General features: G+C 38.9%; 1 protein-coding gene across 3 annotated transcripts in view; it reads left to right on the forward strand.

Moving 5' to 3' along the window:
- NVL (nuclear VCP like) overlaps positions 1-14211 on the forward strand; it is a 72878-nt gene extending 58667 nt beyond the window's left edge. For 2 of the 3 annotated variants that reach the window (XM_073338760.1, XM_073338759.1), the window contains 3 exons: positions 728-816; positions 8051-8121; positions 13063-14211. In XM_073338760.1, coding sequence (XP_073194861.1) covers positions 728-816; positions 8051-8121; positions 13063-13107 — 205 coding nt within the window. In that variant the 3' untranslated portion in view covers positions 13108-14211. Of the gene's footprint in view, positions 1-727; positions 817-8050; positions 8122-13062 lie in introns of those variants that run through there. The other variant, XM_073338761.1, reaches the window with a different exon arrangement.
- The last annotated feature ends 380 nt before the right edge of the window (positions 14212-14591 follow it).

Genomic DNA, 14591 nt, shown 5'->3' on the forward strand with positions numbered 1-14591 from the left:
TTTCTGATCTACGTACATATCTGGGTTTCCAAAGCAATTTCTAGGTATACTTCTGATGATTTTCATACCTGGCCTTCAGCTTCTCACAGCATAACTGCTGCCCTGTTCCCCTCTTTCCTGGAGAACAACAACAGTTGCATGGGGATAGGGAATGTCCAGGTGCCAATCCATTGTGAGATGCAACTCTGACTTAAAAAAAGCTAGGAACGGCTGCTGTACTTGGTTCTTGTCTACAAAATAAATTCAGAGCCAAAGTTAATGTCTGAAATACCTACTCTGGATGCATTAGGTGGTTCTCAAGAGTGCACATTTCAGTGAAGAATCAATAAGCCAGCTGTTCCCTCCTCTTGTCTCTGTGTCAGGTTTATTCAGGATCAAATGCACTGTAGTTTATAATCTTCCAAGTGATATAGGATCCTCTGAGTGAATCTAACTCAACTATTGTTTTTTGTGAAGCATATATAACCTTTGTACCAAATTCTCTATTTTCTGCATTCCCAACCCCAAGGTGTGTAAATTACTGAGAGAAGTAGATCTTTAAACTCACCTTGATCACCACTTGATTTCAGATGCTTTTTATAACCAACAATTTTTTTTAAACAAATACACTTTTTATACTTTCTCTGCATCTTTTGCATTCTCCTGGCTGTATGTATGTCATCACAAATAGAGATGATGGATAGAAATGTATCCTAAAATGATCCATTCTATTTGTATCTGTCTCTAGGGGGGCAGATCTTTCTGCTCTAGTGCGTGAAGCTTCAGTTTGTGCCTTGAGACAGGAAATGGCCCTACAGAATGGGAAGAGCAAGAAAGGTAAGACAAGCATATAAAGTCTAAATGGAACAGTGGGAAGACGATTAAGTGGTGAAAGTAGTTAAACTAGTTAAAAGTCATAAACATAATCTGCTTGAACTCTTGGAGGATACTGGGCCAACCAAACCTAGGTGGGAAGGTTTCTGTTGAGAAAAGATATAAACATAACCCTTAGGAGGCATTGCTTTTAAGAGATAGTGGTGAATACAATAGGTGTACGAGTATGGATTTCCAGTAAAGATGCTGAAGTTAAATTTATTAGAAACTGGGCTTTTGCTTAAAAGCTTGAGTAGTATTAGAAATTCAAATTTGGGCATGGAGTTGCAGGCCTAATTTTCAAATATTTATTGTAATCAATCTGACTAAGGTACTTTGTGAAATTGTCTGGTCCCTTGCATGAAGGATTATCCATTTTGATAGAGCAGATGTGGTGCTTGCACATGTAAATTGCACACATGTAATTGTGAATACTTGGGCCAGAAATTGTTTGGTCTTGGGAGAAGATGAGTCTCTTTTTTGGGCTTGGGAAAATATTTTTGATTACTATGCTTTTCCCAGGGAATGGATATGTGTTTTAACCTTCCTCTGTGCAAAACCCAATTCTGACATGCTGTGTGCTCTCAAATAAAACTGACATGAGGAGCAGAACACCTTTCATCTCTCATTGGTTCTGGCCAAATAAAAGTTTTTAAATTTTTCAGAATACTAATAGAAGAGCTGTCACTAAAGGGACACCATCAATTGGAATACTGGTCTTTTTCAACAGTGAGTTAAGTTGTTCCAAGTACTGCATCTGCCCATAAGTCCCTCTACCAATTTTTGTAGTTTTAAAATCACATTTTCCTGTTTTTAAAAAAATGTTTTTTTTCCTCCCCTCTTGCTGTGCAATCCCCCACAAACAGGGAAAACTAATTGGACTGAACAGGGAAACTGAAATTCATTCTATATAAAGTGCTGTGAAAGGCACAACGTAAAAATGGAGGGTTTTTCCTCTAATTTCTTTGTTATAGTTACCTTGGGTATTACTTGTAATAGCAATAGGGTCATAAAAATTCAAGTGGAATTCTGGTGCCTCAGAGCCTTTGGCTTGCTTCCTGCACTATGCAAGTCTAGTTGTTTAGTATATAGTCTGGGATTGTGTGAAATGCATTTTTAAGCCTTTTTAGAAGATCTTAATCCAAAGACCTAAAATAATTTGTAATTTCTGGTGTTCTTAGGGGCAGGTAGAATACATTTTAGAGGATAACTTCACATTTGGAATGAAAAAATCCCTGTGCGGTCACTATCTGACAACCATTCTGTGGTTTCAGTGGCTATGAATTGTGACATTTTTCTAATCTAATTTCTGTCTAGCCCCACTCACCTTCTGTCATACTAAGTTAATAGAACTGCATGTTAGTATTTCTCTTAAAGATTGTGCTCGAAGGGGATTTTATATATGAGAATACTGAGGTTTTACACTGTTAACACATGGTTAATTGTATGTTAACATACTGTATTGTAGGAAGCACTTCTGCGTTATGAACTACATGGCGGCTTTTAAAAAATGTATGGCCTGCCAAAGAGTTTTAGTGGATTTTTTGGGCCTTTGCTACCTTAAATTTGCCCATCCCTGCCTCGGTCTTATATAGAACTGTTCATCAGTAGATCTCAAAGTACTTTAAAAAGGGAGGTGTAAAGTACTTCCACACACATCCCCTTTGAGCCCCCTGCACAGGAGCCTAATAGAGATCCAGTCTTTGCACCAGGGAGTATGACTGCTTGAGGCTAGCTCCCGTTGCCCTCTTCAGAAGGAAAGCGGAATAATGGCCCACATACCTTCTGCACTGGTCAGCAAAGCAGGCCTCCCCTGAGAAGGAGCACATGCTATGTCCTGTAAAAGGGTGTAGCAGCAGCTGTGGTTCCAGATGTATTGGGGCTGCAAAGGTTGTGCACCCATGCTGGAATGCTGAGCCTTAAAGGCAAATCCAGCCTTTATTTGATTTCATTTCAAGATCTAATTGAAAATGCATTTGTCCTGTCTACCTGTTTTGGGTTGGGGGAAATCGTTTGGTGTGGGGGGCAGGGGGAGAGAGATCTGTCCCCAGGGTGTTCTCTGTCCTTCATCAACCTGTATGCTGTGAAAGAGAATAAGGTAACACTTATTCTTTAGCATTTCTTAAATATTTCTCTTGCTCTGTAAAATAAATAAATAAAAATAAAATAATCACCTATGTGGCTAGCGATAAGCAATGGAGAAGAAATTTCTCTCCTGCTGGCATATCATCTTGACATTTCTTAATGTATCACTGGAGACAGAAAGTAACTTCAACAATAAAATAAATCTATATACATAATTATTCAGTTTAAATGGGCTTTTGTCTGATTGCATCATGATAATCTCAGTGACAATAAATCAGGTCTCTTTGCTCCCCTGTCTTTCAAAGTGAAATCTTGGCAAGGACAATAATTCTCCAGTGTCTATCAGATCAAGGATGGTATATTTCCCATGGAGTTTGCATGCAAGATTAGATAATTGTTTGAATGTGGGTCCGATACCATAGTGATGAGTAGTATAAAAATGTAGTAGGGTCTATTGGGACCTTCAGCTGCTTAATGATGATGGTGGGAAAACAGATACTTTTTTTAAAAGTTAAAAACAAAATTAAACTGTCCTGGTTTACCTTTTTTGTTCTTGAGTTCTAAAGACAATCTCGGATTAGTCATTACTAAACTCCTTAAGCCCCTCCCCAAGTGACTTAAGATAAACCCAAAAAGGGCCTCGTTAGGGGTCTTATTCCTTCACCCACTTACTTCCCTGGTCCTTCTCGCATGAACAGAGAGCAACAATACCCGAAGTCCAAAAGGTGCAAACAATTTGATGTTTATTGGGGTGAGCTTCCAGCAAGCATGATTCCAGTTTCCTTCCTTAGTATCCTCCTTCCCACCTCTGACACCACAGAGCCTTACACCTGTGTCCCTGTTCCCATTCCTACCCTTAGCCAAACATGATTCCAACTTCCTTACTCCCATTCCCTGTTCCCATTTCCCCCTTTAGCAAAACATGATTCCAATTTTCTTACCCCCATTCCCTGCTCCCATTTCCCTCACCCTCCCACCCCCTCCCACCCACACCCACCCACTTCCTTATTGACTACAGATTATATAGTAAAACTTGAGTTCTGCTTAGCTATACCTTAACCAATCATTTTCCTGAAATTTAACTAACCAATCCTAACATATTGTAACATGATTATGTAACCAATTATATCCCATCACCTTAATTAGTTTACACCCAGCAAAATTAATTATACAGCAGACAGGAACAATCACAGAACCAGAGAGATTATACAGACAAACAATAGCAAAGTGGGAACTATAATGACAAAACAATACAGAAGTGAGGATTTCACATCCCAGCTATTGATAAGTGAGTTCTTGCCAGACAGGATGCTATCAAACTAAGTTTCCTTTTACATTTTCTAGGCACTTCCCTTTCTCTGAAGGTGATAGGAATACAATCCTGTCCTGATAGTGCCTAACAGCCCAATAGCACCTTATTTCAATGTGACTAGTTTGGAATGTGAGGATGTGACTGTTCGCTTCCTAGCTTATGGCTGCCTCTGCTGCTTAGCCAAAACCTTAGCCTAAGAACAGGGCCTCAGACTGTCACAGTAAGAGAAGGCCCTTACACCAGCAGACAGTGATTTTGATTCTTTCTTTTATACCTCTATAATTAGCCAAGTGATAAGAATACACCTAAATTCTTAGAGTATAGGCCTTTATAGACAGGCCTGAATATCTATATCCTAACAGGCCTCTTATACTGAAATAAGAATGTCTGCATGGGAGGGCTTGTACCAGTATAACTATATCAGTTTAAATTCATGCCTTTGCATATAGCATGGGTTGGCAACCTGTGGCACGCGTGCCAAAGGCGGCACATGAGCTGATTTTTAGTGGCTCAGCCTGCTGCCAGTCTGGGGTCCCGGCTGCCAGCCCCCCTCAGGCCACTGCTGGCCTGGATGGATGGAACCCCGGCCCGGCAGCTGGCTGAGCGGGGTTGGTGACTGGGACCCCGGCTGGCAGGGGCCAGCGGCCGGAACCCCACACTGGCAGTGGGCTGAGCCCATTACTGGTCTGGGGTTCCGTCTGGGGTTCCAGCCGCCGGCGCCTGTAAATGTAAAATGTGTTACTGGCACGCAAAACCTTAAATTACAGTAAGTAAATGAAGACTTGGCACACCACTTCTCAAAGGTTGCTGACCCCTGCCTTAGATCATTGTAACTTTCCTTAGATTCTAAAATCATCAGGGTGAAGAAAGTCTTTTACTATGTTTTTGTACAGCACAGTTGGGCCGCTGTCCTAACTGGTGTGTCTAGCTAGTATTGTACTCTATTACCATTTTTATTATTTGCATTATTCTCTCTCGTTTTCCCAGGTTTGGATTTAGGCCTCTCTTTATGTCTGACTGTAGACAAGGGCATGTATCAAACAGTGCATCTGCCATCTGTCTGCTAGATGTAGGTAGTCATTTTTGCTGGACCTCAGGTTTACTCAAGTGTTTCTCTGATCCAGGAATTGTACAGGAGGCCAGGCTGTTGTTACAGGTTCAGTGCCTCTTCCAAGCTTTACTAGTTAGAGAAAGCATTCAGATCAAACTTGGAGCTCTGGCAGACTATTGAGCACATACAGATAACTGAGGTGTTATCTAATGTGTGGCCTACCATCTCCAGGTCACAGGTATGACTCCATTCTGGGTCAATTAGGGACCAAAAGTCATTGCTGTCCAAGTGCTATTTTGGTGGCTTTTATTAAATGAATCTGATTTTTATTGCCCTTCTTAGCAGACAAGTGTCCACATTGTGGAGGGACCACCATGATGATTGGCCCCTTTGGGAGTCTCTGCATAAAGACCATGAATTAAATGGGCCATGGAAACAGGAATACTCTCCTCTCCCTCAGATGCTTTGTCTACATTAGGGGATTTTAAAAATCCCACTATTGCTATAATGTGGTGCAGTTAGTAAGTGAAAAATTTTGTTGGTTTTTTTAATTAATGTAGATGAGGCCCTAGAGGTGATTTCTCCTGTTCAAAGTAAAAATACTAGTTTCTAGTGTTGTAAAACCTTAGTTGACCACCTTTTAAGATATTAATCTGATGATCTGTATTTCTAGCATTTTACTTATTTTTTAAAGCTATTATAGGTGCCTATCAAATGCTCCTGCTGCTGTCAGTAAGATAGATACTGAAACCCATTGAAAGGGAATTCTGGTCTATTGAACTGTTGAAAACGCTGAAGTAAACATTTGGGTCACAACAGCACAGTAAATTGGAGATGTTTATACTATTGCTTGTTGGACTTGTGGACCTGACATGGCTTAGAATTAATTTAGCGTGAAATGCTTACAGATCTCTCGATAATTCAGTGTGTTCCCCATGACACACTCTGAGTCAGTCACAGGGAGTTTCCAGATGTTTGTCTGTGTGGTATAAAAGAGGGGATGAGGTGGAGGAATGCTGAGCTAGATTTTACTTTACCTTTCTGGAAGAGATATCATCGTTACCTGAGCCCCATCTGTGTGGAATCTTGCTCTAGTGGTGGCTATAGTTTTAACCAACATTTTTACTGACTTACATTAAATAAACCCACAGTGGTTAACTATGTTCATGAGAAGTCCTGGATTGACAGGACTAGATGTTCAAGTCCTCTGTTTTACCAAAAAAAACCAAAAACAAAAGTACAGCATGAAAAGTGGTGGTGCAGGATAGTGAAGCTGAAAGTGTCTTAATGAAATACATAATAAAGCAATCACCAAAGTTTTTTAAAAACACACATTCTGGTACATTCAGCACGTCTGATGTGAAGCTTACCTATGTGCATGATAGATAGTTGTACTAAATCTATGTACCGATTTGATCCTGTTGTCTATTAAATCCACATATATTATGTTTCCTAGTGAGAGCTGAACAATGCACACTTCTTTTCCATTTGTTTGGAATGAAATTCAGTTTCCCAATAGACCTGTTATCTCAAAGGCTGTGTTTAAGACTCATTAAGTCTAATTATTTATTCATGTAATTTCTGGATGGAAGTGCTGGAAAAAGAAACAGCCTGATATGCATACAGATTATGCAAGTTTGGGTGGGTGATGACATGGGTAAGCGGTTGCCTGGGTGCTGGAGAGTGCCAAACAATGTCAATATGGTGCTGGGATGAGCTGAACTGCCTGGGGGTTGTGTAGAATACTTGGAATGTTGTTGAAAGTTTTTTTTCCTAAATGTAAAAAAAAAAAAAAAACCCAATATGTGTATAATATGTAATCTGATGAGAGCGTAGGACTGAAAATGAGGAGCCCTTACTTCTGAAGCTAGCCCTGTCATAGATTTTCTCTTTGATCTTTAGCAAGTCGGGGCATGTCCACACTATGGAGGCTATAGTGGCACAGCTAAGGCACTGCAGCAGTGCTCCTATAGCATAGACGCTTGCTACAGCAACGGAAGGGTTTTGTCCCTCAGTGCAGTTAATCCATCCCCTCAAAAGGCTGTAGCTCAGTTGAAGAAAGAATTCTTCCAGCAACGTAGTGGTGTATATACTGGGACTTAGATCAGCTTAACTATGTGTCTCAAGGTATGAAGTTTTCACACCCAGGAGTCAAGTAGCTAGGATGACTTAAGTTTTAGCTGGTTTCAGAGTAACAGCCGTGTTAGTCTGTCTTTGCAAAAAGAAAAGGAGTACTTGTGGCACCTTAGAGACTAACCAATTTATTTGAGCATGAGCTTTCGTGAGCTACAGCTCACTTCATCGGATGTAGACCAGAGCTTGCTTGTTGTTTGTTTTCGGAAGTGTTGAGCACCTTGAATTCTAGCTAAATTTGATGGGAGCTACAGTTACTTTGAAAATCAAGCCCTTAATCTGTAGTTGCGAACAGTGATACCTAAAACAACCTTGTGAGGTAAGTAAGTATTATCTCCATTTTGCTGATGGTGTAACTGATGGAAGGGACTTGCTCAAGATCACAGAGTCTGTATGAGACATGATATTGAAATTCAGGAGTTCATAAAGCCTGTGGCTCAGACCTCAGCCAGTTACGCAGAATAGACCAAGCAGTTAGTCAAATGCAAAGACTTGAGATATTGTCACTAATGGCAGTCTGGAAGTTATTTGGAAAGCAGTATGTGGGTGTGTGTTTTATATACTGAATTGGGGGTAAATCATAGTCATTAAGTCCATTGTATGGTGTTCTTTTTAAGGAGAAATCAAGATTAGCCGAAAATACTTTGAAGAAGCATTTAAGAAAGTGAAATCATCTATATCAAGAAAGGTAAGAGAAGCTATAAAATTGTGGGTCAGTGAATATTGTTTAACATCACACAAAGCCAGTTGAGGATAGGAAGTGAAGAATGCTATAGTCACTAGAAACTGGTGAGAAGAACTGAAGTCAGAATATATTTACTGTGTTTTGAATCTGTTCAGGACATCTGGGTTAATACTCTAAAAGATCCCATGGCAGTTTTCATAAATGAACTCAAGCATTTTAAGTTCTCTGTTTTAAGTCTCATCCAGAAAGATTATTGCTCTTCCAGCACCACAGTGATGAGAGAGTTCAGTACTGGCTTAGGGAAGTATACCTCCTTAACATCATTTTCTGCAGCATCCTGGATTTTTCAAGGAAGTTTCCAATCCAAGAACTGACTCTAAAGATACTGTTAAGCTTGTGAGATCTGATGAGATCACAGACCAGTCTTGTGGTTGCATTATGTTTTGCTTCCACCATGCATGCACCTACTGAATGGAGGGGAAAAAAAAAAAAAAAGCTCAGTACAGCGTAATATGTAAAGATAACATCTTTGTCTTGAGATAAGACGCTGTAATAAGAAAAAGCAATTGCTTTTTTTCTTCTTCCTGATTATCAGCCTTTTCATGCTTTTATAAGTCAACATCTAATTTGATCATATGTTTGGAAGGTCAAATCATGAACCATTCTCTTTTTGACGCATGGCAGGTAAATTTGTTGAGTATTTACTATCGTTACTTCTCAACATTCATTTCATGCAGTGTGACCAGAGGATAATTATTTGGAATTTAGATAGTGCCTTTATTGCTTTAGGGCCCCTCTCATAGAAAGGTTCCACATGTCTGCTGGCTTGGAAAGATTCCATGTGTTTGCTGGCTTTATGGACTTAAGTCATGAAGCATTGAAATCACTTTCATTACAGTATGATTGTGAGCTAAAAATAAATTAGCCCGTTCTTCTACTGTCTTCAAACTCAAAATGTGCTAGGTGTAAAATGATTAGATAAATTTTCTTAATACCCTCATGGTAACTAATATCCCTTTACTGGTGGATATTATCTCAAAGAAAAAATGTCATTATTTTCAGCTATGAATTTCTGTAGTCAATATATGTATTAACCTGTGAAACTCCTTGATGCAGGATAATATGGAAGTAAATGGCTTGAGTAAGACTTTAAAAGATTGGTACTTGTAAGAATAAGACCAGTAACTGCAGTTACCCTGCCTAGGCTAAAATGACATCTGTTCTGAATCCTCATGCTTTTGAGGCAGGGGAGTTGCATGGCAGGCTTGTGCAGGGTAGATTTACAACCCAGCTTGCTACAAACTAAGTGTTTATGTAAACCACCCTTATTTCATTAGAGCTGGTTAGGAATTTTTTGACTAAACATTTTTTGTGCTGGAAAATACTGAGTCATCAAAACCAAGACATTTCACAAGAATGAATCCGCTTTGATGAAACTTTCATCCTGGACCTAAGAAACCTTCCCATAAAGTTTCTGGTTCCAGAGAGACACCTGCCCCAGAATAGCCAGTAGCCTATTGGTTAGGGCACTCACTTGGAATGTGGGAGACCCAGGTTCCAAGTCCCTTCTCAGATTCTCTCTCTGTCTCTCCTATTGGTGCTGTTTTACTTTGTGTAAATAATTAAATATTCATTAAGCTGGGACTTGGATCTCTCACATCCCACGTAAGTTCCCTAACCAACTGGCTGTTGGCTATTCTGGGGAGAGGGACTGGAATCAATCTGTCACTCTGTTGCGCACGCTCATTTTTTGTGAAAAAAAAATTTGAAAGGGTCCTCTGTTTCGTCCTAATGCAAAATGGGAACATCTCTCTAAACAGTGTTCAGCAAATGGCAGAACTGACGTTGTGCTTAGCCTCTGGATGCACCTGGCATATTTGTACTGATTTAAAGTCATTATTTTAGACTGCAAATAGTACTTTCACTGGAGATTTAACAGATTATTAACCCTTGTACACAGTACTCTTTATCCCAGGGTTTTTAAATGTGGGAGCGAAGTTTACTCTTCTCCATTCCCTCTACTTTTGCCTCGCTTCCTGCTCCAGCACTCTTTCCTTCCTCAGCTCAGTAAATGAGGCTGCTCTCCTCAGCCCAGCTTCAAGCTGCTCTCTCTCTGCCAGTTCCTGCCCAGCCTGTTTTACTATGTTTCTGGCCAAAGAGGATTCAGGACCAGTCTGGATCTGTGAGCAGAAGGCAGTGGAGGAGATGGGATCAGTTTGGTCTCGCTCACTGTACTTGCCCCTCCTTCCAGCAAGGTGGATTAAAAAAAAAATCCCTTTTTTAAAAATAAAAAATTGATTTTTTTTGTTGAAATCGATTTTTTTTAGCTGAATAGATTTTACCTTTTACAAAAACGTATTTAAAATTAAATTTGAAATTATGATAACCTATGTTAAGACCTAACTTTACTATAGTGCATTAAAATCATTTAAATTAAATAAAAAATAATATTCAAGCAATAACTATTTGTTGCTGAATTTTAAAGAAAGTCAGACCACTGTACTGATGGAAGTCACTGGCTAAGTACCTGGAACTAGAGTTTGTTGAAAGGCTAAACCAACTTTTGATAGTGGTAGATTCTTCTACATGTGCAGAAGAGAGTATTTTCTTCATTTCAGTTTATCCCACTAATTCAGTTCAATGACTACCTCGTTGAAAGTTAAGAAACTGATTGAGAGTAGAAAAAACAGGGAAAGCTTGTTTTCCACTTTAAATCTATTAGGTGGGAGAGGATGGGGTCTAAAATTGTGAAGACAATGGTGACCAGAAACAATCACTTCAATTCACTAACTACACATAATTATTATTTATTTATATTACCCTAACACCTAGGAGGCCTAGTCATTGCTTCCTTTTTATAATAATCAATTCACATTAAATCCAAAACATGGTTTGATAGACGTGCTTTTTGTTTGTATTCAGCGCAGTTAAAGTAGTTCCATTTAACTAATAAAACCACAATTTTACAGTTCTATTTGAATTTTTAATTGAATTCCAATTTTTATCCAAGTAGGATTTGACAAAAATCAGGGTAAAAAAATTAATCAAGTAAATCAGAAATGCATAATTCACCACTTTCTAACAATAAAAATGTGAAAATTAAGAATCTGAATAAATGTGTGTTAAGCTATATAATTGCTCGAATGAATGTATGCAAATATAGTGTATCCTGGTTACCAAAAAATTACCAACTCTAGTATAAAGTCTATTTTTTAGTTTCCAATGAACATATTTTAATGGTTACCAACCAGGGAGAATCAACCTTTTTTAGAAAATAACTCAACTGAGAAGTACAAATTTAAAACCAGATTAAAATTTATGATTTAAATCAAGGTTTCCTGCTTGTTGATTTAAATCTCTTTGATTAAAATCACCGTACCCTGCCTTCCAGTAGAACATTCCCAAGAAAGCCAACTTTTACCCCCCCCAAAATGCATTATGACTTTCTACGTTCCATTTGGAAAGCTTTGCTAGATCTGAGCTGCTTCTCCTGCTCCTAATGGAACAATAGCGACACTAACCACTGCTTAATTATGGTTTAGACTTCCACCTTTAAATCATACTAGTTGAAAATAAAATATTTTCTATATATACTAAGGGGATAAACTTCAAATAGCTGAATTAGGCTGAAGGTCACTTTGTAAATCAGAAAACCCTCTTTAACATGGCACGATGGTAGTAGGAGTCCCATTCTTGCAGCAGAAAACTGGGAAATTTATTGGAAATGGTAATGCTAATTTAAAAAAAAAAATTCTCTGTTTCTAGCCTGGGTGTGTAGAATTCTTATCTTATAGCTTTGTTCCTTCCTGAAGTTCACTTGGGCTGTTAGCTAATAAATCCTCTGAACAGAGTATCGGTGTGAATGCTCCCTTTCCTTTTAGTGTGTGGGATGGGCCAGCACAAGAGATTCAGGCAAGAAGAAATTCTCTGCTGTGCTTTCTGTTGCCTTTATCTAAACACTTTCTATGCTGCACAAGCTCTGAGAAGTGCTCTCCAAAGGCAAGAATTCAAGTGGTTGGAGAAGTACATATTTGACGAAGCAGCGTGTAGGACAATTGCCTATTTGTTACACTGGTAAAGACTGGAATGGGATTGTTTTGGCTAGTTGCTGTGCAACCAAAGATAAGGTGAAGTGATGCTGTAGTAGAGTTACATAATGCAATAAAACAACTGCTGAATTGTTCACATTTTAGGGCACCTGTTCTCTGGTGGTGAGGGTGTTTTGGAGTGCAAAAGTGCATTTTGAACCTTATTCTTTACCCCATTCCAACTGCTGCTCCCACTCAGCCAGATAAGTTTGATCTGGCAAATAATATAGACATTAGCTGCATCACCCCATCCTGCACCATCTTGTGGAAGAAGATCAGGAATAGGAGCAGTCTATATGAGAGAGTATAACAGTTTAGCTAATTAAACTGTAATTTAAATCAGATTTCGTTAAACCAGGGCAAAACCCTGTCTGTGTGCATGGTCTTTGTCATTTCCGTTTAGGATTGGGAATAGGCATAAACTAAACCAGAATAAATTGCTCTTAAACCAGAATAAGACCCTATCTGCACAGGGCTTTGCATGTTTAAATAAATTGGTTCAAAATCACACCTTAAATTTAAACCAGTGCAGTTCTGTGCATAGACAAGGTCTCAGACAAGCATGGCAGTGTCTTATACTTCTTATACAAGAACTCTGCTAACAGAGTCTTCTGTTAATAATTACAGATTGTTGGTGACTTGTCTTAAGTGAATCCCATAAAAGAGATCCTCTTTAGCCTCCAATTGGATTTTCTTTTGTAAATATTTTAGCCAAATATTAGCCACCAGGCACAGAAATAATTTCTGTTTAGTTTTCCTAGTGGAAAATGTGTATAAAGTCACCTTTAAACATTGCATGCATTCTTGCTGTGCTGAAGTATCTTTTCTTTTTCCCCACCTAACTTGTCATTGTTAGGATCAAGCAATGTATGAAGAGCTGCGTCAGTCGCTGAGCAAATGATAAAGTTGGCCAACTCCTGAAAGAGACCGTCATTCTGCTTTGTTGAAGAGGCTCATAATGGTAGCATCTGATCTCTTAGAATTGTATCTCCTCAAACACAGCTGGAACAGAAGTTTGACCATGGTTTCATTTGACTTTTTACTAAGTGCTGCATCTGCAGCAATCTGCCATGTTTTAATTACCACTCTGACAATGGTTAAGTTGGGATTGTTAAACAGAGTAAAATGTAAGATGGGGACTTTCTAGTTCTGCTTCTCACCAACCCTCTGATTTTAAAACTACACTTTTAGGCATAGAAGAACAATTTCTAAAATTCAGTGCTCTGTTAACCCGTGAACTATTTAACAGGCAGAGAAGCTATAATGAACATCCCTTCAAAACGTTAGACTTTTCAAACAATTCATTTTCAGTTGTACATGAAAAGTGCACCTTCTCAGAAGATGAGCTCTGTTATTCAGAGCATTGCATTCTGTGAGGAGAGAACTAGGTAAGTGGGCTGAGAAGATGTTGAGCCATATGCTATTGGATCATTTTTACCCCCCCCCCCCCGCTTCCCAAATTTGGGTCTGATCTGTTTTGATGGGTGTGTGCCATCATAACTGAGAACCCTTGAGAACCTCCCTTTCATCTTATTAAAAGGAACTCCTCGGACTGAAAGATGGTTAATTTTAAAGGTTCATGCAAAGGATTAAGAAATGGAAGTCTGCAGCCCGCTGCTATAGTGTGTGGGAGGAGGGCTCCACCTTAAAAGAGCAATAATTTTACTGTCTCAAATGCTCTAACAAGCTGGGTTCATGTACCTCTTAACAAGGAGAGGAGAAATTGTGACATCAGTAATAGAAGCAAAAAGTGAAAGATACTATGCCTTATCGTTACTATCTCTGTTAATGATTTTGAATCACTCTTAATTTAGCATATTCTGACAAATCTTCTGAAGTAGAATTTTCTCATTGTTACAATATGGGCCAAGCAAGATGTCTCAGCTGAAATTATCTGAATAGTTTTCTCAAAAATATGTATCGTTTAAAGAACTTTCCCATATGTGTTTACAGTATGTTTCTAAGAGGATCTTAGCTTATTAAAGCAAATTTTTTAGAAAGCCAACTTATCAAACTGCTCTTTGGTCTTTTCATATTCCTTAGCTTGCACATTACATCAGCATAGCCAGTTTCATTTTTCCTTATAATCAGGTTGGGTTCTTGGTGCTGCAATGTTTGGTTTTTAAACACTCCAGGGAGATAAGAGTTGTGTTTTATAAGCCTTTCTTTTCCAGGCTGAGCTAAACTATTTGCTGTGCTCCTGCAGTGAAGCTGTAATCCAGAAAGCTGAGTGCTTTCTGTGGGAACGGTGGCTCATAACTTCCCTTCCTATAGGATCAAGCTGAAACAAGTATAAGAGGGAGCATTAATTTGAGTAGCTAATATGATGGGGCTTGTCTTCACAGAGACGCTCAGGAAAGTTAAGATGAATTAACTAAAAGTGCG

This window comes from Lepidochelys kempii, chromosome 3 (genome assembly GCF_965140265.1).
Source record: "Lepidochelys kempii isolate rLepKem1 chromosome 3, rLepKem1.hap2, whole genome shotgun sequence".
NCBI lineage: Eukaryota > Metazoa > Chordata > Testudines > Cheloniidae > Lepidochelys > Lepidochelys kempii.